General features: G+C 49.9%; 1 protein-coding gene across 3 annotated transcripts in view; it reads right to left on the bottom strand.

Moving 5' to 3' along the window:
• Nucleotides 1-27818, bottom strand: part of HSF1 (heat shock transcription factor 1) — a 1218386-nt gene that overhangs the window by 924741 nt on the left and 265827 nt on the right. For all 3 annotated transcript variants that reach the window (XM_069621903.1, XM_069621901.1, XM_069621902.1), the window contains one exon: nucleotides 18813-18949. In XM_069621903.1, coding sequence (XP_069478004.1) covers nucleotides 18813-18949 — 137 coding nt within the window. The remainder of the gene's footprint in view (nucleotides 1-18812; nucleotides 18950-27818) is intronic.

Genomic DNA, 27818 nt, shown 5'->3' with positions numbered 1-27818 from the left:
TGTGAGTTCTCCAGGGTTGCGAACAGGTCTATATCCGGGAATCCCCATTGCGTGAAGATGTCTAAGACGATGTCTTCGTGCAATTGCCATTCGTACTCTTCGGGCAGGGGGAAGTCTCTGCTGAGTTTGTCTGCTAGCAGATTGAGTTCCCCTGGTACATGTTGTGCTAGTAGGAACATGTTGTGTTTGAGAGCCCACTTCCATATATTCTGGGACAGCTTGGACAGTCCTGGAGAGTGAGTGCCCCCTTGCTTGTTGAGGTAGTACATGGCTGTGGTGCTGTCTGTGAGGACCATCACTGTCTTTCCTTGTAAGTGTTCCTGAAAGGCTTTCAGTGCTTTGAACACCGCTAGTAGTTCCAGCAGGTTTATATGCTTGGATGCTAAACTCGGAGTCCACACTCCGTGTGCCGTTTGATGGGATAGGTGAGCCCCCCATCCTGTAAGGGATGCGTCTGTGGTTAGAGTGGCTTCCACTGCGGGTGTGGCAAAAGTTTTCCCTAATAACAGGTTTTCTTTTGTCCACCACCGTAGCGAGAGAACCAAGGCCTGCGAGACCACCACTAGATCGTCCCATTGTCCGCTGGCCTGACACCACTGGCTGTAGAGCCACTCTTGCATTGGGCGCATGCGCAGGCGCGCGTGAGGTACCAAATAAATACATGACGCCATCATCCCTAGCAAGCGCATTGCTTTGCGTACCGTCACCTCTCGGCCTGCTACATAATGGGGAATTTGAAACAGCATGTTTTGGACCCTCTCGTTGGAGGGGAATACGAGGCCGTCCCTTGTTCGAATTAGAGCCCCTAGGAATTGTTTGGTTTGGCTGGGGTCTAAGCTTGACTTCTTTTCGTTGATGGAGAAGCCCAGTTGGGACAAGAGGTCTACGGTCTTTTGGGTATTGGAGAAGCATGTTTCGTAAGAATCCCCTGTTATGAGCCAGTCGTCGAGGTAAGGGTATACCGGGATGGATAATCTGCGCAGGTGGGCCGCTGCCACTGCCAGTACTTTCGTGAATACCCTTGGTGCAGATGCTATCCCGAAGGGTAGTACTCTGAACTGGTAGTGTTTGTCCTCTATTTTGAACCTGAGGTATTTTCTGTGCGATGTCAACATTAAAATATGAAAGTATGCATCTTTCATGTCCAGTGTTGTCATGTAATCCCCTTGTGATAACAGTGGGATTACCTCCTGTAAGGTCACCATACGAAACTTTTGGGGTTTGACAAAAATGTTCGCTGGGCGCAGATCTAATACAGGGCGCATGGTTAAGTCCTTTTTGGGTACAAGGAAGTACACTGAATAAATACCTTCTGTTACCTGTGATAGGGGGACGGGCTCTATAGCTTCTTTTTTCAGTAGTTCTTCCACCTCTTGAAGAAGAATGGAGAGGTGTTGCGGTGTCATGCGCCGGTTCCGTGGGGGTTTGTACTTCGGGGAACCGTTGAACTCGATGCAGTATCCGTGGGCTATGGTGGATAATACCCAACGGTCTGACGTGATTCCCTCCCATGCTGAAAGGAACGATGTTAGCCGGCCCCCGACCGGTGATGCATGGGAGGGGACCCGAATTTTCGGGTCATTTGCTGGTATTGGGCGTGGAACCTCTGGGGCTGGAGCCACGACCTCTTCCTTTGCCACGGCGTTGGCCTCTTTGAGTGAACTGGGTGTTACCCTGGTTGGTGGGCCAGTTGGAGCCAGAGTAATATTGTTGTTGTTGGTTCTGCTGCTGTCTTTGGCCACGAAAGGAGCGTTTATTACCATAGCCTCGCCTGTTAGGGGGCCTAGAAATTTGATCAAGAGTCTTGATGGTATCAAACTCTTTTTTAGCATGTTCTAGGGCCTCATCTACTGCTTTTCCAAACAGATGCGTCTGTTCAATGGGTTTATTTACGAGGGAGGCTTGGGTTTCGGGCTTAAAACCTGAATTGCGTAGCCAAACGTGGCGCTTGAGAAGTATTCCCTGCACTAGGGAGCGGCCAGCCGTCTCAGCGGCATCTAGGGAGTTTTTAACGATGCCCTGGTTTACCAGTGTGCCCTCTGATATTATAGCTAGCAGGCGAGAACGCAGAGGTTCAGGTGCTTCCTCTGCTTCGCTGCGCAGCTTGTTCCACTGTGCATCTGCGTAGCTAGCTAAAAGTGAGTTGTTATTAGCAATTCTAGTAGAGAAGGCGGCGGAGGTCGTGATTCTCTTCCCCAGTGCGTAGAGTTTTTTGCCTTCTTTGTCTGGAGGTGCTTCACTAGTGGATAGTGGCACCCCTGCTCTTTTTCTTGTGTTGGTAACCACAAGGGAGTCCGGGATAGAGTGTCCTCTGATGTATAAAGGGTCAGAGGATGAAGGGCTGAAAAGCTTTTCTATTCTAGGGTTGACCCCTCTTACTAAAGCTGGGTTAGTAAGGGAAGGAGAAATTCTTCTTTTAATAGAAGCCAAAAGTGGAATAGATTGGCTAACAGGGGCTTTTTCTTTGATGACTTTTTCTACAAAGTCAATGTCTGGAAGAGTTTCCCCTGTATCAATCTCAAAATGCGCTGCTGCCTTGCGCAATAGTGCATTGAGGGAAGGTTGGTCATCTATGGGAGAGGAGTTCCCATGTGAATCTTTGAGAGGAGAAGGGAGAAAGGCATCAGGGTCTGAATGTACTGATGGGGATTGCCAAGGCTGCACTGACGGTGAATGCCAGGGCTGCGAGGTAGCTGTATCCTCTTCAAACCCTGTAGCAGTGGTGTAAGGATCTTCTTCGAACCCCTCTTCCTCAAGTTCTACCTCTTCTTCTCCACCCAAACACTCCTCTTCTTCTTGGAGGTATTGCTCCTCCTCAGTGAGATCAACCAGCCTAGGAATCTTGACTCTAGGGTCATCCTGTGGCCATTCTCTTTGCCTTTTGTGAGTGGGTGGGTCTTGGTTTCCTAGAAACCTTTCCATTTTCTCCATGCAAGAATGGAGTCTTTCAAGGGTCTCATGGGGTACCCCTGAATAGTCTAGAGGGGGGAAATTAGTGTTTTCGCCGTCGAATCGTTTCGAACGCTCCCACAACGTCGACGAGAGGTTCCCGTCTCCTTCTGAAAAACCTTCAGGTAGTTCGGAAGCGTCCTTTGGAGAAAGGGGCAGATCCTGGCTACTTTTGTGTTTTTTCGACGCGGTATTCGACGTTTGTTTCGTCGTCCGCGTACGTTCGTCTTCGGCGACAATTCTCGCTAGGCTCTCGGCCACGATTTTGTCCGTCGAGGGCTTTGGTGTCGACGTTGTGTGCGTTGCGCGTTGTACCTCGACGGTCGCTCTATGGAGCGTTGCGTCGGATGTTTTTGGGGTAGCGCCCGTGTTAGATGGAAGCCCAATCGCTGGTCGCGGCTGCGTTTGCGGGTGGGGCTTGTGACCTTTACGGTCTGCGGTAGACGCCGGAGTGCCCTGCGTCCCCTTCGGCGCTGATGGATCCTTCGTTCTCGACGGATTTTGTCCGTCGAGGGCTTTGGTGTCGACGTTGTGTGCGTTGCGCGTTGTACCTCGACGGTCGCTCTATGGAGCGTTGCGTCGGATGTTTTTGGGGTAGCGCCCGTGTTAGATGGAAGCCCAATCGCTGGTCGCGGCTGCGTTTGCGGGTGGGGCTTGTGACCTTTACGGTCTGCGGTAGACGCCGGAGTGCCCTGCGTCCCCTTCGGCGCTGATGGATCCTTCGTTCTCGACGAAGAAGATCTTGCAGTGTCTGAGTCCGCTTTCGTTGTTTTTAGGGCTTCATCAATCTTGTCAGCAAACAGATTTTATACTGCAAATGGCATGTCGACCACCTTATGCTGTACCTCCTGCCGAAAACCGTTGCAATGTAGCCATCCTCGTCTTCGGAGGACTACCCTATTGCCAATCTGTTTGAACCCTGTTTCAGCAAAAAATACAGCGATGTTAATGCTGTGGTTTGAGGCTTCCTCACATTCACGCACCAGCGCCATGGCTTCCTTCCTTTGTTGATCCGGTAAATGCCCTAATATAGGAGCCAACCGATGCCACATCTCTCGATCGTACCAAACCACTATTGCCAAGGCATTGCTGCCTTGACAGTTGTCGCTCCAATAGGGAGCACCTTTTAACAGAAGGCATCAATTTTCCTGCCTTCATTGTCTGGGGGAGTAGTGCATTTGTGCTGCGTACGAGCCTTGCAACTCGCTGCCACTGACAGACTCTGGAGAGGGTTGTGAGGTGAGACATTTTGGTGTTGTATCGGGTGCCTTACATTTTTTATCCAGTCTTCCTTTAATTGCCGGCTCTGTAAATGGATGTTTGAGAGAACGAAAGACCTCTTGCCAAACATGATCTAGGATGGGTATAGAAACACTGCTTTTCTGTGCTTTCTCATGTGGTCAAAAAGGAAGCAGTTCTTTTCATCTTTAGGAGTTGAGCCGAATTCCTGGCATGCCTTAGATACCATGGAGTGGAAAGCCCTAGTGTCATCTGGAGGCTAGGGTCGAGCAGGACTACCGTGTATATCTTGGTCCGGGTCATCCTTGTCGGCTCTGCGAGGAGACGAAGAGGTGGTGGAACTTGTGTCCCGTGGACCAGTGTCTTGGTCTGTGTCTACTAATTCTCCCTCTTCTTGCTCACGTATACGTGTACTATGTCCTCGTAGAGGTGGTTGTCTAGGAGGCGACTGAGCTCTTGCACGTTTGTCCCGATCCCTGGAGGGATGGCCTGGATCCCTTGGATGCTGCTGACCTGGCGTACCCTGGTCTTTTTTGCATGCATGAATTGCCTGGGTGGAAGCCTGGCCTCGAATTGCACCAATAGTAACTTTAGTGTTGAAAGCACTTGAAGGGAGAGCAAGGATTGTGCGTTTAGAAGGGAGTATTGTGGATTCATACCTCCCATTCCCAACGATGTTGATGGTAGAGTAGGTTTCTGAATTCTTAGAGGTGTGTCTTCTCCTCTTGACAGTAGGCGATAAGAGGCTTTGTCCTGAATAGGAGAATGGGAAGTATGTTCCTCAGGATCGGAGTCTGTGACCCCTGGACACTCCTATGGTGGAGGCTCAAAATCCGAAGTGATTTCATGCTGTAAAATGTCCTCTGGCATGATGTTTGGGTAACTTATAAGATATTCCAAGAGGAACATGTCCATGCTCTACCGACCCCCCTTGTCAGGGTTTTTAGTATACCCTTGGCAGATGATATACTGTGCTGTATAGGTAACTCCATGGTCTACGTCGTGAAAGTGGTTGACTGGGTTGAAGGCTGCGTAGGCTTACTCCCAGATTTGTGTTTTTTGGTCTTTGAGGAGGTGGTCGTCGACGACTGATGTACCGTAGTCGTCGGAGTGGATGTCGACTACGATTTGGTCATCAGAGGGTGCCTCGTGGACGACTTGTCCAGAGGAAGATTTGCTAGACTCCGAGGAGGAATGGCGTTTCATTTTTGCAGAAGACGAAGAGGAGGTCTTCGCAGACAACTTGGATCTGTGTTCGTCAGTCATAGGAAAGGACCTTCTCGACAAGTCGGATGTGGGTTCCGTCGACGGGCACACGCCTTTATCCCTCGGTTTTTCAAATGGTGTCTTCGTCGACAGGACCTTCGACAAGTGTTTAGACCCAGCATGGAACCCCTTCACTGCTATCTGGTGTTTTTTTTTTTTTTTTTTAACCTGAGAGGAGTGTATGGCGTCATCATGGCTCGTGGATGATTTTGGCTCACCCGTTTGTTTTTTCGCCACGGTTCTTCAGACTTGGATCTCTGACGTGATGGCGACCTCTTGTCAGAGGAAGTGGTAGCTTTTCCACTCCTTGACGAAGCCACTTGCGACACCGGGTATGCTCCTTCATTAAGCCAACAAATTAGGAGACGGTTTCTGTTCTTAAGGATTTTTTTTAGTGAAAAACCCTAGCAGATTTCACATTCCTCCACGGAATGGTTAGGGTGGAAGAAGTAAAAGCAATCTGGATGCCTGTCGCCTTCATACACATTTTACAGGCCAAAAGTGTCACAAGGCCTGAATAAGGACTTTTTCGGTCTAGGGGACTCCATGGTCGTGAACAGGACCATAATAGGTCGGTTGCTCTGGATGGAGAACAAGTTGAAGAAATATCAATTATTTTGAGGAACATCATTTTCTCTCATGAGAGAAGAATGCGAGGAATCGCCCCAGCTCGAAAGACAGTTGAAATCTGAGGGGGAAGATACTGGGGCGGAGCTATACACTTGACGTGCTATTGGTGGGGAAAAAAAGCACCCACAACGGCGTCGATGAGACACTCAAGGTGTCCAAGTTTTTCCATGGGAAAATTACTAAATCAAAGTAACCAGGGATTCCCAGCCTGAAGACGGGGCATATGCAGAGCATGTGAATCCAGAAAGATCCAATGTTGGAGAACTGACTAATACAGGGAATTCCAAGGGAGCGCAACCTCATTTGTGACTAGGACGGTGTGCCCGCTACGCTATTCACCACTAGGGGACAGGGCAAGCAGATCTCACTAGGGGTGACTGACCCCCCATTAGAAGACAGACTGTCCCTTAGTAGGGATATGTACCACTCTCCCTTATCTCAAGAAGCCAATGTTTGCATTAGTGTTTTGAGGTCTGCCATAAATCACTAGGAGAATGTAACTAGCTTTGTTTCTGACCCGATGCAGTTGTCCTCACAAAACCAATTGTTTGCCTCATCTTGTTTTGGAGATGGATATGAAAAACAGCTTATCAACTACACAAAGCAGAACAAGACAGCGAGCCAGAGTGCAGCTTGCTAGTCGGCTGATCCAAGACGCAGGAGGGCAGTTTCAGGAGGAGTCAGGGACAAATCCCATTTCCTCTGAGTGGGCTGACCTCTCCTCCTCCTTCCTCGGAGACCCGAATAGCCACCTGGATGCTACTTGCCCTTCTTCGGGACTCTTTTGCAACTTCTGCAACACTCTCTCCCCCTCTCTCTCTATTCTTCCCTCGGGCTCTGCAGGGCACACCCTGGATGATCTGATCTCCTCAGACATCCCCTTCTCCAACCCTCTCCCCACTCCTCTCTCCTGGTGTGATCGAGATGACAATGCATTACTTACCGTAAAAGCATTTCTGATGATTGTATCTGCTTAGATTCACATGCTGTGCATAGGTCCGACATCCAGTGGTCACTGCGGAGTATTGCATTTTGTTTTTCGTAGTCGAAAAGGGACGTCGACAAGGCGTGTCTGAAATACTATCCCTATAGTGACGTGTGTTGCACCCACAATCCTTCACGCGTCGAGGTCCCTCTGTTTGTATTTTTCTGCCCTGAGGGAGCCTTCTAGACGTGAGTGAGTACAGAAAAGAGAGATATAAAAGGAAGTCTATGTTCCTTCCATCCGAGCGGGGAGGAAGGGTGAGCGCATGTGAATCTAAGCAGATACAATCATCAGAAATGCTTTTACGGTAAGTAATGCATTGTCTTCTGATGCTTGTTAATCTGCTTAGAATCACATGCTGTGCATAGACTAGCGAGCAGTACCCGGAGTTGGCGGTGGGTTATGAGAAGGAACAGTAGAGAAAAGATGTCTTAATACTGCCTGACCCACCTGGGAGTCAGATCTCGAGTGTGCATCTAGACAGTAGTGTTTTGTAAAGGTGTGCACAGAACTCCAGGTAGCCGCTTTGCAGATGGACTCAAGGGGAACATTTGCAATGAATGCTATGGACGCCCCCGTGCCTCGAGTAGTGTGTGCTCTTGGCCTAAAGGGCAGTTCTCTCTTAGCAAGAGAGAATCAGAGAGTGATGCATTGTACAATCCATCTGGATATAGTGGACTTTGAAACTGCATCCCCTTCTCTTCCTGCTGCCACCGAGACGAAGAACTGATTAGTCTTCCTCAGTGGTCTGGTTCTTTCCATGTAGAACATGACCGCTCTGCGCACATCTAGTGTGTGCAGAGTTTTTTCTCCCAAGTTGGAAGGATTTTGAAAGAACGTTGGCAGTTCTATAGACTGGTTTACGTGGAATTTCGATATGAACTTCGGAGCAAACCTTGGGTGCGTGCCTAGAACCACCTTATCTCTGAACTGTAACGAAGGGGTCTAGAACAGAAAGAGCCTGTAGTTCACTTATTCTCCTGATGGAGGTGATAGCTATTAAAAAAGCAGTCTTAAGAGTGAGGTCTTTAAGAGATGCTTTGTGCATGGGTTCGAAAGGTGAGCCCATGAGTCTGGTAAGTACCACGTTAAGGTCCCATCCGGGAGCTGGGTCAGGTATCGGGGGTGTATTCTCTTTATTCCCTCCATGAAGGCCTTTATAACAGGGATCTTCCACCACGACACCTTGAGTTGGGAAGTGGTGTATGCAGAAAGTGCCGCCAGGTGGACTTTAATGGAATTGAACACTAGACCTGAATCCAATAAGTGGGTCAGGTATAGAACAATATGTGTGGGAGAGCAGTCAATTGGGTTGATGCTTTTCCCTCTGACCAGATGACAAATCTCTTCCACTTGCTAGAGTAGCAGTGGCGAGTGTTAGGTTTTCTGGCTTCCCTGCGAATGTCCATACATCTCTGCGGGAGCAGTAGATGTCCGAATTCTATGATCTCAGGAGCCAAGCTGCTAAGTTCATGTTCTGGGGGCATGGATGCAGAGTCCTGCCCTTGTCTTGTGACAGCATGTTGTACGGGCAGGGGAGTTTCACTGGGGGAGATAGAGACATCTCCATCAAGTGAGCGAACCACGGCTGTCGGGCCCACATTGGGGGCACCAGTATCATGGTTACTTGTTCCTGGTGCATCTTGTGCACCACTTTGTTGAGAAGGGGAGTCAGGGGAAAAGCGTAAACAAATTTCCCTGACCATTGCGTCGACAGACCGTTCCCCTTGGATTGGTTCTGAGGGTACCTGGAGGCGTAACTTAGGCATTGTGAGTTCTCCAGGGTTGCGAATAGGTCTATTTCTGGGAATCCCCATTGTGTGAAGACGTCGAAGACGATATCTTCGTGCAGTCGCCATTCGTACTCTTCGGGCAGGGGGAAATCTCTGCTGAGTTTGTCTGCCAGCAGATTGAGTTCCCCTGGTACATGTTCCGACAGTAGAAACATGTTTTGTTTGAGAGCCCACTTCCATATATTCTGGGCCAGTTTGGACAGCCCTGGAGAGTGGGTGCCCCCCTGCTTGTTGATGTAGTATATGGCTGTGGTGCTGTCTGTAAGGACCAACACAGTTTTGCCTTGTAGGTGTTCCTGGAAGGCTTTTAGCGCCTTGAACACAGCTAGCAGCTCCAGTAGATTTATGTGTTTGGATGCTACGTTCGGAGTCCACACTCCGTGAGCAGTTTGATGGGATAGGTAAGCCCCCCATCCTGTTAGGGATGCGTCCGTGGTTAGAGTGGCTTGCGCCGCGGGTGTGGCAAAGGGTTTCCCTTTTTCCAGGTTTTCCTTTGTCCACCATCGTAGCGAGAGAACCAAGGCCTGCGAGACCACCACTGGATCTTCCCATTATCCGCTGGCCTGACACCACTGGCTGTTGAGCCACTCTTGCATTGGGCGCATGCGGAGGCGCGCGTGAGGTACCAAATAAATACACGACGCCATCATGCCTAGCAAGCGCATTGCTTTGCGTACCGTCACCTCTCGACCAATCACATATTGAGGGATCTGAAACAGCATGTTTTGGACCCTCTCGTTGGAGGGGAAGACAAGGCCGTCCTTTGTTTGAATTAGAGCCCCTAGGAATTGTTTGACTTGGCTGGGGTCTAAGCTGGACTTCTTTTCGTTGATGGAGAAGCCCAACTGGAATAAAAGGTCTACCGTCTTTTGGGTATTGGAGAAGCATGTTTCGTAAGAATCCCCTGTTATGAGCCAGTCGTCGAGGTAAGGGTAAACTGGGATGGACAACCTGCGCAGGTGGGCCGCTGCCACTGCCAGTACTTTTGTGAATACCCTTGGTGCCGATGCTATGCCGAAGGGTAGCACTCTGAACTGGTAGTGTTTGCCCTCTATCATGAACCTGAGGTATCTTCTGTGCGCTGGCAACATTAAAATATGAAAGTATGCATCTTTCATGTCCAATGTTGTCATGTAATCTCCCTGATTTAGCAGTGGGATCACTTCCTGTAAGGTCACCATACGAAACTTCTGGGGTTTGATAAACTTGTTCGCTGGGCGCAGATCTAATACAGGGCGCATGGTTAGATCTTCCTTGTACCCAAAAAGGTACACTGAATAAATACCTTCCGTTACCTGAGATAGAGGTACGACCTCTATGGCTCCTTTTTCCAGCAGCTGTTGTACTTCTTGGAGAAGGATAGCAAGGTGTTCCGGTGTCATGCGTCGTCCCCTCGGGGGTCTGTATGTTGGGGAACTGTTGAATTTGATGCAGTATCCGTGGGCTACGGTGGAAAGTACCCAGCTGTCTGACGTTATTCCCTCCCATGCTGGAAGAAAGGATGTTATCCGGCCCCCGACCGGTGTTGCATGGGAGGGGACGCGAATCTTCGCGTCACTTGTTGTTGTTGGGGGCTTGGGAGCCTCTGGGGGCGGACCCCCAACCTCTCCCTTTGCCCCTGCGCTGGCCTCTTTGGCTGTACTGCCCACTATTGGCCTGGTAACTGGTGGCAGGGTACTGTTGCTGCTGACTCTGTTGTTGGCGTTGGCCACGAAAAAAGCGTTTGTTGCCATAGCCGCGTCTGGTAGTGGGCTTAGAGATCTGGTCAAGAGTTTTGATAGTATCGAACTCTTTTTTGGCCATTTCCAGAGCCTCATCCACCGCTTTCCCGAAGAGGTTAGAGTCTTCAACAGGTTTATTTATTAAAGACGCCTGTGTCTCCGGTTTGAACCCTGAGTTGCGCAGGCAGCCATACATGGCGTTTTAGGAGTATTCCCTGAACCAGGGAACGTCCCGCTGTCTCAGCAGCATCCAGAGAGTTCTTTACAATACTCTGGTTGACCTGGGTTCCTTCGCCAATAGTAGATCGCAGGCGTGTACGTAGTGGTTCCGGCGCTTCTTCGGCGTCCTTGCGCAGTTTGGCCCACTGCGCGTCCGCGTAGCTGGCTAGCAAAGAATTGTTGTTCGCAATTCTTGCCGAAAAGGCAGCCGAGGATGTGACTCTTTTAGCAAGGGCATATAACCTCTTGCCCTCCTTGTCAGGTGGTGCCTCACCGGTGGACAGCGGCACCCCTGCCCTCTTCCTTGTATTCGTTACTACAAGGGAATCCGGAATGGAATGTCCCCTGATGTACAGCGGGTCTGAGGGTGAAGGAGTGAAAAGTTTTTCAATCCTTGGATTAACTCCTCTGATTAGTGCGGGTGTGGATAGCGAAGGGATGATTCTTCTCTTCACTGAAGCGAGGAGGGGAATGGTCTGGCTGACTGGGGGTTTCTCCTTAATTACTCTTTCTACAAAGTCTATATCCGGAGAGATCTCCCCAGTGTCCAGTTCGAAATGTGCTGCTGCTCTGCGCAACAGGGCATTGAATGTGGGCTGATCGTCAATTGGAGACGTGTTTCTAACTGGTGAATTGTCAGGAGGATTTAGGTTCAGGACATCAGTGTCCGAATATACTGATGGGGATTGCCAGGGATGAGAAGGTCCTTCTTCTGGATTTTCTCCGAAGCCTTCTCCTACCATGTCTGGGCTGTCTTCCAGACCTTCCTCTTGGTTCTGCCCTCTTCATTGTCTAAAAAATCATCCTCCTCTTCTAAGTATTCCTCACCCGTGAGGTCATACACATTCTGGAAGTCTAAGGCTGTGTCCTGCCTCGGTTATTTGGCCCTGGGGTCCTCCTGAGGCCCTTCTCTTGTTCTCTTCGGATTGGGAGGGTTCTGGGTGTTCATAAACCTCTCCATTCTCTCCATGCAGAGAGGGAGCCTTTCCATGGTTTCATGGGGTACCCCTGAGCGGTCTAGCGGGGGAAAAATAGTGTTATCTTGCTGAAAACGGCTCGACCTCTCCCACAACGTCGAGGAAAGTGTCCCGTCGCCCTCCGAAAAGCCTTCCGGTGTGCTGGGGGTCCCCCCGACTGAAGGGGGTAGTCCCTGTTTTTCTGCAGGCTTTTTCGGCGTGTCTTTCGACCTTTGTGTAGCGCTCGACGTGTCCTTCGGCGTACGCTTCTGGGCGTCGGCTACGACGATCCTCGCCAAGCTCTCTGTGACTCGTTTGTCAGCGGAGGGCTGTTGTTTCGACGTTACGGGTGTTGAGCGTTCTACGGCGGCGTGCGCTCTCTGCTGGTGCGCACCGGCCAATGGTTTGGGGGCGGCGCCCTTATTTGCCGAAAGCCCAGTCGCTGGTCGCGGCTGCGGTTGCGAGAGGGGCTTCGAACCCGAACGGTCCGAGGAGGCCACCGGTGTAACCTGCGTCTCCTTGGGCGCTGATGCTTTCTTCATCTTCGACGAAGAGCCATGGGTTGTGTGTTTATGTGTTGTATCGTGTGCGTCAGTGTTGCCGGGGTGTTCATCCCCATAAGCAGGGCGTGAGCCGAGCCCGTCGGGGACAGACGACGAAGAGCGCGAGCGCTCCTCAGAGGGGTGTACGACTTCCGTAGCGGAGGTCGTGTTATCACGTTCCTCGTCACCGTCGGTGGTCGCAGCGGTGGGTGAAGACCCGGCCTTCGACATAGCGTAGGCCACCCACCTCTTGACCCTACGGTCTTTTAGAGTCTTTGGCTTTAGAAGCCGACAAGCCGAGGAACCCTCCTCTTTGTGATCGAGGGGCAAGCAGCGGTTACACCGTGAATGCTTGTCCTTCCAAGTAAACTTGCCCTTACAAAGTGGGCAAAACCTAAAGGGTGTCCTCTCCATAGCCGAGGCAATAAACCGTGATAACTACCCCAAGGGAAAGGAAGGGGAAAAGGAAAGGCATTCTCAGAAAAGGAATCAGATGTCCCACGACCCCACTCTCCCTACTGTATTTGGCCTGCGAGGCCAGGCCACGTGTTCGGCAACACCGAAGGATCTCCTCCGCTCGTCCCCTCCGTCGAAGATCTTGCTCGGTGGAGACAGCTTCACAACTGCGTCGAGGGAGGGATCGATATATATTAATCGTTAACAGGAAAAAACGACCAAAGGTCGAGGAGATGGAATCTGCAATGTCTCTCGAGGAGCTCCGCGTAAAGGCGACCAGTAGCTGGGCGGAAAAAAACAATCTGAGGGACCTCGACGCGTGAAGGATTGTGGGTGCAACACACGTCACTATAAGGATAGTATTTCAGACACGCCTTGTCGACGTCCCTTTTCGACTACGAAAAACAAAATGCAATACTCCGCAGTGACCACTGGATGTCGGACCTATGCACAGCATGTGATTCTAAGCAGATTAACAAGCATCAGAAATATATATATAAATCTCCCTCCCCCTCCCCAACTCCTTCCCTCACTCACTCCCTCCCTCCCTCCCTCCCTCCCTCCTTCCTTCCTTCTCTCACTCTCTCCCTCCCGCAGGCCAAGCCAACTCCAGCATTGCCACTTACCACCTCGGTGATCCGACCCATAAAGCGTGCGTCAGTTGAGGCTTTCAGTGCTACTTTCACTCCTTTAGCTGACGGTCAATGACGTAGCCCTATCTGACCTTTATCTCTCTAACACTCTTGATGTCCTTGCCTCGGTCATTAGCATCTGTTTGAAGCCAAAATCCAAGTGCAACTATTGGTACGATTAAGACCTATTCACCCTTAAACGCAAGTGTAGGGTGGCTGAGGGGAATTGGAGGGCATCAGGTGTACCCTCTGACAAACTGGCCTGCTGCCTGCTCCAAAGGCAATACAGACTATGTCCTTGCTAAGAAGAGAGCCCACATCCAAGCTTGCATCTCGCCAGCATTTAATAACTCAGCTGAACTCTTTCAAAATTTGCAAGGAGCTGGCCAATCCTGCTGCAGTCTCTACCTTGGTTCCCTCGAAGCCCCTCTGCACGGCCTTGGCTTCTCATTTCATCAATAAAATCCACTCCACTCCTGGCCTGCCTGCGGCCATCTCTCCTCCTCCTTTCTCCTCATTTCACTTGTTCACCCAGACGATGTTTCTAGACAAGTCCGATCTATGAAAGACTTTTCAAAGCAGGTTCTCCCCTGCTCATCCAGAACCATAAAGGACCACATTGACACAATTGCTCCAGCCTTGGCTGATTTCTGCAATCACTGCTTTGCCACTGGAACCTGCCGCTCCCCCTTATGAACTCCCTTGTGCACACCCTTCTAAAAAGAAGCACTCAGCTGATCCTCCCTCTCCGGTTAACTATCGCCCGATCTCCATCACTCCTTTCCTGGACAAACTCTTGGAAAAGATGGCCATCTCCCAGCTTAATCTGCACACTGAATCTGTTGGTTGTCTCCACGACCATCAGTCTGGCTTCAGAGCTGCGAGAAGCACGGACACTGCTCTCCTGAACACCCATGAAGACATGCTCTCTAACCTTGACTCTAACCCTCCTTCTGTCTTCATTCTCCTCAATCTTTGTTGCTTTGGATACGGTCAACCATGCCATCCTGCTCAATCGCTTCTGTGATAATCTGGGTATCACTGATCAAGCCCCGGCCTGGCTAACCTCTATTCTCACTGACCATCCCTATTAGGTTCAACTGGGGTCTTTCCTCTTCCATTTCTCTCTCTACTTGTGGTGTTCCCCAGGGGTCTAACCTTTCTCACTGGCTTTTCAACCACTAACTGGCACCTCTTGCCCACTGCATCTCTACTTTCTGCTCCAACTTTCAGTGTTATGCGGATGACACCCAGCTCTCTTTCAGGCTCCCCTCAGCCACCTCTTCCCCTTCTCTCATATCAGACTGTCTGGCCGCAATTCAGGAATGGTGTTCTGCTAATGATCTCTGCCTTAATGCCAGTAAGACTGAGATCCTACTCATCGGAACACCAGCTCCATCCTTTCCTTTCTCTCTGGCCGCCCACTCTGGGCCCTCTTCCTGCTCCTACCTGTGAGGCTAAGAACCTTGGTGTCATCTTCAACTCTACCCTCTCCTTCTCTCCTCACATCTCCGACGTCTCTAAGAAGTCAAACTATCAGCTGCACCTCCTCAGAGATATTCTTCCTTTCCTCACTTTCCTCCAGAAGCTCACTGTCTCCAGAGCTCTGGTGCTCGCTAGACTGGACTACTGCAACAGCCTATTTCTAAATCTTCCTGCCTCTATTCTCCGACTTCTACAACTAATCCTGAACAGGACCGCAAGACTTGTCCTTGGCCTCGAGCCCAGGGATCATATCTCTCCAGCTCTTAAATCTCTTCACTGGCTCCCGGTGGCGGCAAGGATAAAGTTCAAGACCCTTCACGTCATCCACACATCTTTCTGGGGCCTGGGACCGCACTACCTCCAACTCTCTTCCTAAACGTCTCCCTTCTCGAGCGCTCTGCTCATCCACTTCCAACATGGAGGGTCAGACGCTTTTCCAATCAAAGAGTTGGTTGCAGATCTCTCCCTTCAGAAGGGCCTCCCTCTGGAACAGCCTCCCTGCCTCTCTCAAACTTGAGCAGAACCACCTCTGGTTCCGCAAGCAAATCAAGGCCTTCCCCTTTTCACTTCCACGTTCTCTTCTGCTGATGTCCCTCTGAACTCAGGCCCAGGCTCCTGCATGACCAGTTGCCCTCCCAGTTCCTCTGGGCTCTCTCAGCATTTATGGTCTATCTAGAACTCTACAGTCCCTTCTCTCTGCACTTATGACCTACTAGCTGGCTGCACTTATTGAGTTACCTGCACTTATTGAGTTACCTGCACTTCTCCCCTCCACCCGCACCTCTCCTCTTCCACTCCCCTGCACTTGCGCAACCTGAATGACAAGGCCTAGTAAGTTCATTGTTTTTGTCCTCCCCCCCATTTCCCCCTCCTTGTCACGCCTATAAACACTTGTGTACACGCGTGTTATAAATGCCATATTATGCAGACACAAAGTTCTCTGCAGCGGGGAAGCCCTTGGGGCGCCACTCCCTAAAGTAAGGCCAGGAGCTCAAGCAACTCTGCACGGCCAGACGAAGTGACGCTACTGCCAGAGATGTGGTTGACCGGCAACCAGAGAAACTGCCAGACAGAACCGAAGCCTGCGCACCGCAGCAGAGGCCTGGGGAAGAGCAGGAGCTGCACTGCCAAATTCCCTGAGTAAAAACCCACCACGAGATAGGTACATAGGATGCTCCGGACAGGGGGGTGAACCGGCCAAGAAAGACCCCAAGCTGGGAAGAGAGTGGAAAACACAGTAAAGGCCTCAACACCACCCTGACTGAAGACCGAGTGATAATCCAGACATCCCATGCTGTAGAGCGAGAAGGGGATGCCAAGGAGGGGCTGAGCAGCCATACTGTACAAGAAAAGGTGGGAATTTACATACTGCAAGCCAGGGTGTGAGAACAAGAGAAGTAGAGGCAGTACAAGGGGTTGGGTGCCCAAGAAGCCTGGGAGTGGTTAAATAAGTGAACAGCCCAAGTGGGGCTGGGAGAACAAAAACCAAACAACGGGGTAGAAACCCCAGAAAGGGGAAGGAACCGAAGGGGTTCCGGATAAGCCAGGAAAGGCCCAGCACTTTGTGGGTGTAGAATGGAACCAGGGACCTAGAGGCATTCTTTTGTTTTTCCATGTACCAGGAGCAGGAGCCCGTCAGGAAATGTGTGCAAGAACAAGCAGTCAAGGCAAAAGCCCATGAACATTGGTGGGTGAAGGCTGGGCCAATACAGTGTGGGTCACAAGACAACTAGCTGGGCGAGAATCCCTCAAACCGTTTCTTTGCAGTTTGTTTCTTTACAGTGGTAGTTTAGAATCAGGCTAGATAGGTGTATGGACAAAAGGCAACTTTATTTTGCACAACCTACTGACGTACACTCTTTTGAACAGTTTTCTTTCTTTTAGCATAGGTATCAGAGAAGGATGTTGTATACCAAATAAAGGTATACAGCCAAAAACATGTTTTTTTGTCTGTCTCCTATATCTGGCTTACCATTGATGTGGCAGGACTGATGCTAGGCATGATTGCTATGATGTGCAGGATTGCTATGCCATGCTATATGATATGATATGATATATGATATGCAGGATTGCTATGCCATGATATGCAGGAATGCTATGCTATGATATGCAGGATTGCTATGATATGCAGGATTGCTATGCTATGCAATGCTATTAGGCTCTCTCATACAGTTAGGCCTCAGACCCTCCATATCACCTCCCTCAGCCTCCTCTACACGACAACCCAGACAGGCCAAACCCCTCCTAGGGCAGAGGACAAGTCAGACCTTCCCTTCCGCTTATTCCCTACAAGTTTAGCATTAGCCCCATATATGGAAGCTGTCAGAAGGGGTTTCTGTGAATGCCGCTTATTCATAATACAACACGATGTCCCCAAGGACTGCGTCACAAGGAAGATGTCAACAGTTCTTGCCAACTGTCTGTAATGTCGGGCCAAGTAACACCAGCATTGTGATAGTACAGAAACATATTAGTGTTTGCCTATGATATCCTATATAAACCTGCAGGACGGTGGGGGCGCGAGAGATCGCTCCTTGTGCCGGCTGCACGAACACTTGCCTGCTGCATGCGGTTTTTCCCTGCTGATAACTCTGTATGCTATGCATTTGCAATATAAATACATGAAGCTTGATTTACCACCCGGCAGTCTGATCTCGTTATTTGCTGCAAACAGAGGTTGGCTGAGGGGGCCTTTTCTTGGCCACCACACCATAAAGACTTTAAAAAAATGCATTAATATCCCAATGGGCAATGGCCATCATAAAAATAAATTGGTGTGACTGCAACAAAAATGGCCAAAGCCCTGGTGAAGGCAAAATTAAATTACATCTGCCACCAGCCTACACCACAACACTATTGAAGGGTGATGTAATGAATATAGGGTGAAAATGGAGTGCTTAAAAGGAAGTTACCGTAGAAACCATATTGTCTACCATAGGACAGCATAATAAAGGTTGCAGTGGCAGAGGGACTTCAGTAAAACTCCCTCTGACCATAAAGATCCTGGAAATAAAAAGGGGTGGGGGTGGTAAAGCAAGGTTTATAAGTTCTATAACCCCCATAAATGGAGTTTGCCCAACAGACCGTATTCCCAATCAGCATTTACAAAGTCTGCCAGGTAGAGCTAGCTGGAGTTCACCAGTGGCAGTGCTGGGCTACAGTTTGCGAGCAATTGTTCAATTGGCAACAATGATGTGCACACAGGATGTCCACTTGAGAAGGTGTAGAATCAGAGAAAAATGTGAACTGTTGTAGCTACGCAGCTAGCTATCGGTACACTGCCAACACCAAACACATGCAGTTCCAGTTAAAGAAGCGTGGCCTTTCAGTATACGGTCAATATATGTGGAGTAACAATAGACCTTGGCCGGTCTCCATTACCACTTGGGTAGAGGGGGCTGGAGCATTTTATATACCTGGAACAAAGGGCATACAAGTTAAGTGACTGCCTACAGAAAGTGTAATAAAGCAATCTGGTCTTCACACTGTTAGCAGGCAGACGCCATTGGCATCCTGTGAGCCAGGACTCATTTGGTTAGTAACAAACTATGCAAGGACACCAGCACTGTGAAAGGGTGTCTCAAAACCCAAACACTGGTAGGTCAAGTATCTCTCAAGGGCATATCAGCAAGTCGCAATGTCCTCACAGTAACATAAGAGTGACTGAAAATTGGGGGATACAGGTGCTTTCAGGTATTTAATTGGCCAACAATAGGGAGTATGCTGGCCACTGTGCCGAAGATTGACAAACCTGGTCATGGGTCACTTCCTCTGCAAATAATTAACAGGCCACTGTTATATCGACTAATATAATGCAACTGTTTCTGGAACTCTCATCCAACTATGTGTTAGACTAACAAAAAAGGTCACCATCCTTGCAATATCTTGTATAAGCTACATTTGAAAACCTAGCTAACGCAGCACGGCCTCACAACTTACACTGGTGACTTTGCGCTTGATGTTCTCCAGTAGTAGCTCTTGTCCCCGTATAAAGTAAGGATGCTGGAACTCTGTATCATCACGTTCTGGTTTCAATAACCCACCTTGTTCAATGTGGACCACCTTACGGAACCCATCTGTAAGCATAGAAAGGAAGAATAAGTTAAATAGGAGGTGTATCACAACTGGCATGTTAAAAACATTTTAAACGCAAGCCACATCTTCAGAGCAAATCAAAACAAAGTATTTTTATGTTGCGTTACAAAAACGATAGTCTTTACAAAGACTTCCATTATTGAAAGAATCTGCAACTGAACAGCAGCAGCAGCAAATTCACACACTGCTCACGGCAATAAAGGTGGTACAATGTCACTAAGAAAGACATTTACTGTACCAGCCTGGGACATTCAATAATACTCCTGCAAACCCAAATGGGATTTCTCTACTTTGCCAATATAAGTGTGGTGGGGGAAGTAAGGGGAGTACAAGCAGTCTCTGGGCAGGAGTCCGGCACATAATCTGTTGTTGAATGACTCAGCCTCCACAACACATGCTGTTGTCAAGCACGGCCATCAAGTTGTGATACGCAAAGTGAGGCAGTGATGGTATTTGGTGGGACGTTTCAACTGGTGGAAGAAAAGTCACAACACCTATACTCTCATAGTAAAGAGGGCAATGGTTAGGTGGCAGTGGTTACTGTCACGTTACGGGGGAGAGTAACATGGTAGACACCACTTACAGCTCCATATGGGTTTCAAATGCAGTTGAGGCAAATCGCAGAGTGTCTAACCTTATATTGGGATGAACTGGTAAGGAGTTTCTCCTTCGGGCAACATGCTTTTTACCTTGTAGCTACGCATTAGTTTTATTTCCTTTTAGGAACGGGTGTACTGTTCTGGGCGCCTTGCACTCGGCATGCATGCTACTTTTAGCATTTGGTTTTTATATTAGTTAGATATTTCTTTTCCTTGTACGCTGTTCAGCATCAGAGCATGCCTGGCCTCCCAGTGACTGTGAGGCTTCAAATCAAGGCGACAAGTCCTTTGTTTATTTCTTACTGCCATTCATTGCAGGAATCTAGTCCTTGCTCTTTACTTATAAGCAGCACGAGGGGGTTGGCTATGTTCATACCATGTTGCTACATGAACAAGCCCTCCCCAGACAACGCAGCAGTCGTTAAACCTGCCTGGGACCGACGGGGCTAAGGAAGTGCTAGAGCGTATTATATCTCCTGAGGACCTACTGTACCTTGCCCCTCCAGATGACATGCATTGCTACCGTAATAGCATTTCTGATGATTGTATCTGCTTAGATTCACATGCTGTGCATATAGTCCGACAGCCAGTGGTAACCGCAGAGTATTGCATCTGGTCTTTCGGGGACCGAAAGGGGACGTCGGCATAGATGCGTCTAACACTATCCCTACCGTGACGTGTGTAGTACCCAAAATCCCTCACGCGCCGAGGTCCCTCCGATTGTATTTTTTCTGCCATGAGGGAGCCCAAGGCTATAGTGAGTGAGTACATAAAGAGAGAAAGTAGTAAGAAGTCTATGTTCCTTCCACCCTGAGCGGGGAGGTGGGGAGGGCGCATGTGAATCTAAGCAGATACAATCAGAAATGCTTATACGATAAGTAATGCATGTCTTCTGATGCTTGTTAATCTGCTTAGAATCACATGCTGTGCATAGACTAGCGAGCAGTACTCGGAGTTGGAGGTGGGTTGTGAGAAGGAACAGTAGAGAAAAGATGTCTTAGTACTGCTTGTCCCACCTGAGAATCAGGCCTAGAATGAGTGTCTAGGCAATAGTGTTTTGTAAAGGTGCCGCTTTGCAAATGGACTCTAGGGGAACATTTGCAATGAATGCTATGGATGCCCCAGTGCTTCGAGTAGAGTGTGCTCTAGGATTGAAGGGCAGTTCTCTCTTTGCAAGAGTGTAACAGTGTGATGCATTTGACAATCCACCTTGAGATTGCTGATTTAGAGACAGGAGCCCCTTCTCTACCAGATGCCACTGAAACAAAGAATTGTTTAGTCTTCCTCAGTGATTTAGTTCTTTCCATGTAAAACATGACTGCCCTGCGTACGTCTAGTGTGTGAAAGGCTTCTTTCGGCCATGTTAGTAGGTTTCTGGAAGAACGTGGTTAGTTCGATTGACTGGTTCACATGGAACTTTGAAATAAATTTCGGCGCAGACCAGACCTAGGATGTGTGCGCAAAACTACCTTATCTTTGTGGACTGTAACAAAGGGGTCTAAAACATAAAGAGCCTGTAGTTCGCTAACCCTTCTGATAGAAGTGATGGCCACTAGGAAGGCTGTTTTATAAGTCAGATCTTTCAGACTTGCTTTATGCATAGGCTCAAAGGGAGCTCCCATGAGCCTGGTCAAGACCACATTCAGATCCCCACCCAGGGGCTGGATGAGAGATGGCAGGATAAATGCTCTTAACCCCTTCCATAAAGGCTTTAATTACTGGCATCCTCCACCACGAAACTTTTTGCTGTGATGTGGTGTAGGCTGACAGCGCAACCACATGAACGGGCAGGGCAGTTTGACTGGTGGGGAGAGGGACATCTCCATCAGGTGAGCGAACCAGGGTTGACGGGCCAACATGGGGGCCACCAGTATCATGGTAACTGGTTCCTGGAAGTGGAGTCGGGGGGGGGGGGGGGGGAGCGTAGACAAATTTCCCCGACCAGGTTATCCAGAGACCGTTCCCCTTGGATCGGTTCTGGGGGTACCTGGAGGCGTAGTCTTGGCATTGGGCGTTCTCCTGAGTAGCGAACAGGTCGATCTCTGAAACCCCATTCTGCAAAGATGTTGGACACAATGTCTTCGTGCAGCCGCCATTCGTAGTCTTCTGGTAGAGGAAAATCTCTGGTGAGTACGTCTGCCAGAAGATGGAGTTCCCCTGGAACATGTTGGAACAACAAAAACATCTTGTGTCTGAGAGTCCATATCCAAATATTCTAGGACAGCTTGGATAGCCCTGGAGAGTGAGTGCCCCTCTGTTTGTTCAGGTAATACATTGCTGTAGTGCTGTCGATTAGGATCAGCACTGTCTTCCCTTGCAGTTGCCCCTGAAAGGCTTTCAATGCTTAGAACACCGCTAGTAGCTCCAGTAAGTTAATATGATTGGACGCTACCTGAGGGGACCACACTCCGTGTGCTGTCTGCTGTAGCATGTGAGCCCCCCCCCACCCCGTGAGAGATGAGTCTGTCGTAAGAGTGGCTTCCACTGCAGGGTTGGTGAAGGTCTTCCCCTTCAAGAGGTTTTCTCTTGACCACCACTGCAGAGAGAGAATGAGGGCTGGCGAGACAACTAACAGATCTTCCCATTGTCCGCTAGCCTGACACCACTGGCTGTTGAGCCACTCTTGCATGGGGCGCATGTGCAGCTGCGCGTGGCGAACCAAGTATATGCATGACGCCATCATCCCCAGCAAACGCATTGCTTTGCGTACCGTCACCTCCCGACTGGCTACATATTGAAGAATCAGAGAGCATGTTCTGAACCCTCTCACTGGAGGGGAAGACAATGCAGTCTTCCGTCCGAAATTAGCGCTCCCAGAAATTGTTTTACTTGGCTGGGGACTAAGCTGGATTTCTTTTCGTTGAATGAAAAACCTAGGTTGAAGAGGAGATCTACTGTTTTTTGGGTGTTCAAAAAACAAGCGTCGAACGAGTCTCCCATAATGAGCCAGTCGTCGAGGTAAGGGTAAACTGGGACTGCTAGTCTGTTAGTCTGTGCAGGTGTGCTGCTGCCACTGCCAGGACTTTGGTAAACACCCTTGGCGCTGAGGCTATGCCGAAGGGGAGTACTTTGAACTGGTAGTGTTTGTCCTGAACCATGACCTTAGGTATTTTCTGTGCGCTGGCAACATTGAAATATGAAAGTATGCATCTTTCATATCCAATGTTGCCATGAAGTCCCCCCCGTTTCAGCAATGGGATCACCTCCTGTAGTGTTACCATGCGAAACTTCTGGGGTTTTACGAACTTGTTCGCTGGGCGCAGGTCCAGAACAAGACGCATGGTGAGATCCTTTTTGGGTACAAGGAAGTACACTGAATAGATACCCTTGTTTACCTGAAGAATTGGGACGGCTTCTATGGCGTCCTTTCCCAGTAGAGCTTCCACCTCTTGGATCAGGATCTCCAGATCCGGTGAAAAGCGCAGTGAGCGCAGTGGTCTGAACTGTTGAGGTCAGGCGAATTCCACGCAATAACCGTGGGCAACCGTCTTTAAGACCCACTGGTCGGAAGTTATCCCCTCCCATTCCTTTAGGAAAGATGTTAATCGCCCCCCCGACCGGGGAGACATGGGAGGGGAAGTGAACTTGGTGGTCATTTCTGACCAGAGGCTGTGGTTCCCCTGGGATTGGGGCCTCTGCCTCTACCCTTGCCGCGTTTCTGACCCCTTGGGGGTAGTGAGTAGGGCTTCCGGATGCTTGATTCGTGTTGAAGTTACCCGTGCCGTAGTAGTTCTGACCAGCACGGGCTTGTCCTCGAAAGGACCGCCTACAATTATTACCCCGCTGGGAGGAGGGTTTTTGTGTAATTTGGTGCAAAGACCTAATAGTCTGGTGCTCCTTCTTGGCCATCTCCAACACTTCATCCACTGCTTTCCCGAAGAGGTTAGTCTCATCAATTGGTTTATTAATGAGGGAGGCCTGAGTCACAGGTCTGAAGCCCGATGTACGCAGCCATGCATGTATTTTCAGAAGAGTACCTTGTGCAAGAGACCTGCCTGCTGTTTCTGCAGTGTCCAGGGTGTTCTTCACCACATTCTGGTTAACCATTTTTCTCTCCGAAACAATAGCGAAAAGCTTTGTTCTGGCGGGTTCAGGAACCTCCTGGAGGCCTTCTTGGAGTAAGTTCCATTGGGCATCAGCATAGCTTGCTAATAGCGTAGTATTATTAGCAACCTGAATGGTGTATGCAGCTGCTGATGTGACGCGTTTGCCCAGGGCATATAACCTTTTAGACTCCTTGTCCGGTGGTGATTCACCCGTGGCAAGGGGTACCCCCTGCCCTCTTTCGAGTGGTAGTCACGACCAGTGAGTCCGGGATGGCGTGCCCTTTGATATACAGAGGGTCGGTCAGAGAGGGTCGAAATAGTTTTTCGACTCTTGGGTTCACTGCCCGTGTCTGATCAGGTGAAACCAAAGATGGGGCTACCCGCCTCCGAACAGAGTTAAGGAGGGGGATGGATTGACTCGCTGGAGGTTTTTCTTTGATAATATCCTCCACGAAATCCTGCTCCGGTACCGCCTCTTGGGTTGCAATCTAAGAATTTTGCTGCTTTTTTCAACATGGAGTTGAAAGCCATTTGGTCATCCACCGGGGAGGCCTGGCGAGCCGGGGTGGAGGGAGGAGAGTCCAGGATTACAATATCAGCATCCTGATCTTGTGTCCAAGGATTTTCATCTTCCTGCTGGGTCTCCTCCCAGTTGTCCTGTCCTGTTGGTACTCCTCATAGTTTGAGAAAGGACGCTTCCTCTTCCTCATTATAGATATCTCTAGAAGTATCTATATGGATCATGTATTCTTGTTGGGAAACCCGAGACTGGTCTACCTGAACTTGAAGATTAGGGTCTACACGTGCATTTTTCGGGGGCAGATGATCTGAAGAGGCGATAATCTGCTCCAGTCGATCCATACAACCCTCAAACTTGTCTGTAGTCCATTTAGACCACCCTAACGGGCCGGTGCAAGGAGAAGTGACATTCTCCGCCCTTTGCCGTCGACGGGAACCTCTAAGGGTGTCAGAGAGAGTCTCTTGACTATCTACATAAGTCCCAGCGGAATCGGGAACATAATCCACCGAAAACTTTTCCGCAGATTGACCCATAATCTTTGGCGGGGTCGGGATAAGACCCACCGCCGCCGCAATCCTTTCGATGCTACTTTGAATAGTCGCCAAATCGTCGAGAGACAAAGAAAGACAGTCCGTGCCACCAGAAGGTTTAGCGGGCGGGCTTCCGGGTAGAGGCCTAGTTGTGACATGCCATACGCAGCCAACCGCTTTACACGCTGCTCCTTAAGGGTCTTGGGCCGAAGGAGTTTGCACGCCGCACACCGCTTCTCGTCGTGCTCTAGGTGGGAGACAGGCATTACATGTCCTGTGCTCGTCCTTCCAAGGATATCTGACCCTAAACTTAGGGAAGAATCTAAAGGGAGTCCTTTCCATAGCAAAAGGGAAGGATGACCAGACCAAAAGGGGAATGGAGGGGAAAGGAGGAAAGACATACTAAAACAGTATGGCCACCCTGATGCCACTCTCCCTACTGTATAGGTCGGCAAGAAGGCACGACCACCTGGACAATCCAGCCACCGGATCTTAGGCGACGAAATCCACAGCCGTAGCCGATTCCCCCGTAGTCTTCGTCGAAGATGTTCTTATTGGCGAAGTGACTTAACGGGGAATAAACCGACAATTCGGTAATGATAAACAATGTCTCTAGTAAGAGCTCCGCTATAGGGCGACCAGTAATCTGGGCGGAAAAAAAACCATCTGAGGGACCTCGGCGCGTGAGGTATTTTGGGTACTACACACGTCACGATAGGGATAGTGTTACAGACACGCCTATGCAGACGTCCCCTTTCGGTCCCCGAAAGACAAGATACAATACTCTGACGTTACCACTGGATGTCGGACCATATGCACAGCATGTGATTCTAAGCAGATTAACAAGCATTAGAATTACCAGGTTACTCACCGTAGTGACCACCTTACTCCTAGTCCATAGTCCACTTTCCTCCATACTTATGGGACATCTCTCCATCCTGTGGGACGGGGCCGGAGCACTTTTGTAAAAAGCATCCACATTTTTTCAAAAATGTGTCCCTCCTCTCTTTCCTGCGCGGGGCCCAGCACGCGACCGTAACCCCGCCCACCTTGGCTCCACCCCGCGCATCAGTCCTTTTCTATCGCAGGGTCAAGACCCATTAGCGATAACAGAGGAACCTTATTAGAGGGGACGGCGGGCGGGCGTATGGAGGGAAGGGGACTATGGACTAGGAGTAAGGTGGTCACTACGGTGAGTAACCTGGTAATACTCCTACGTCCCGTCCCCTTTCCTCCATACTTATGGGAGATTCCCAAGCACTCCTTACAGGAACTATGGGTGGATGGAAATATCCCTTACTGAAACAGGTTCTTCAGCACAGCCTGGCTGAACTGAGCGTCAGCTCTAGAGCTCATATCGAGGCAGTAATGCTTACAGAAAGCAGATGGGGAGGCCCAAGTAGCTGCTCTAGCGATGGACTCCCAGGGAACATACTTCTGAAAAGCAACCGCGGCTGCCTTGCCTCGCACCTGATGTGCATGGATACATTTAGGAGGTTTCAGCTTTTGGACGGTGAAAGATTCCGTGATACAGGCAGCAATCCATCCAGAAATGGATGTCTTAGACGCCGGCCTGCCCTGGGGTTTACCGAAGGTCACAAACAGTTGAGAAGAGCTCCGAAGCTCGGCAGTCCTGTCCAGGTAGAACTTAAGAGCTCTTCGGACATCCAGGCAGTGTAGAACCCTTTCTGCCTCTGAGGCAGGGTTCGGAAAAAAGACCGGAAGGGAAACCGACTGATTCAGATGGAATTCGGTCACTACCTTTGGTAGGAAAGCTGGGTTCGTCCGAAGGACTACCTTGTCCTTGTGAAAGACCAAGAAAGGATGCTCCACCGACAATGCCTGGAGCTCCCTCACTCTCCTCGCTGACGTAACGGCTACCAGAAAGGAAACTTTCCAGGACACGTACTTAAAGTCAACCGTAGCCATTGGCTCAAAAGGTTTATGGCACAGCGCCGTCAAGACTACATTTAGGTCCCAAGGCAGGTGCAGACTACGAACCGGAGGGTAGAGGCGTGTCAAACCAGCAAAATGTCTCTTCACCACCGGGTTAGTTAACGAATAAGAACACCCGTCTGTAGAGAGGTAGGCGGAAATCGCCGAGAGATAAGTCCGGCAGGACAAGACATGAACCCCTGACTCTGCTAGGGAGGAGACAAAGGACAGCACCGTGTCAATCGTCGCCACCCTCGGGTCCAATTCTTTCTCCAAGCACCAATGACAGAACCTGAGCCATTTACTCTTGTATTAGGATCTGGTCAAGGGTTTCCTGGCTGCCTGGATAATGCACATGTTATCCGCAGACAAACCAAAAGGCTCTAGAGCCGTGAACTCAGGCACCATGCCGACAAGTTGAGCGATTGTGGGGAGGGGTGCCACATCTGCTGTTCCCCTTGGTGAAGAAGATCGGGAGTTATTGGTAACATAATCGGCAGACACACCGACAGGTGTTGAATTTCTGAGAACCAAAACCTGGCCGGCCACCTCGTAGCTATCAGTAGAAGAGAACAGTTGACAGAACTCTTCAACTTCCAAATTGCTTGATGAACCAGAGGAAGAGGCGGGAAGGCATAAACTCTCATGTTGTGCCATGGGATCTCGAGTGTGCCCCCCAGAGAGGAGGCTCCCAGCCCCCCTCTGGAGGCATACTGAGGAAGCTTCTTTTTTACCGCTGTGGCGAAGAGGTCCACCTCCGGTGTGCCCCAAAGCGAGAAAATCCATGAGAGGATCTCCGCCTTCAATTCCCACTCGCAGCTGACCACTGTCCGCCGGCTGAGGGCATCCGCGGTGACATTCAGCCGGCCCAGGATGTGCACTGCAAGCAGCCAGACCCCATGAAGCACGGCCCACTCCCAAATCTGGATGGACAGATCCACGAGAGGGGGAGACTTAGTTCCCCCTTGCTTGTTTATGTAGTACATTGACACCGCATTGTCCGTTCTTATGCGGACCACCTTGTTGACAATGAGAGGTCTGAACGCCTTGAGCGCCAGAAAAAAATTGCCAGAAGCTCCAATTGATTTATGTGCAGGAGCTTGTCCTGAGGTGACAAGAGGTCCGAGGCCTGGAGAAGATCTAGCGTCGCACGCCACCCGAAAAGGGAGGAGTCTGTCGTGATCGTCACCATGGGGGCTAGGTCCTGGAACCCCACGCCC

The sequence above is a fragment of the Ambystoma mexicanum genome, chromosome 5q, assembly GCF_040938575.1.
Source record: "Ambystoma mexicanum isolate Mex_15411 chromosome 5q, UKY_AmexF1_1, whole genome shotgun sequence".
Classification (NCBI taxonomy): domain Eukaryota; kingdom Metazoa; phylum Chordata; class Amphibia; order Caudata; family Ambystomatidae; genus Ambystoma; species Ambystoma mexicanum.
This window is presented reverse-complemented; position numbering and strand designations above follow the sequence as displayed.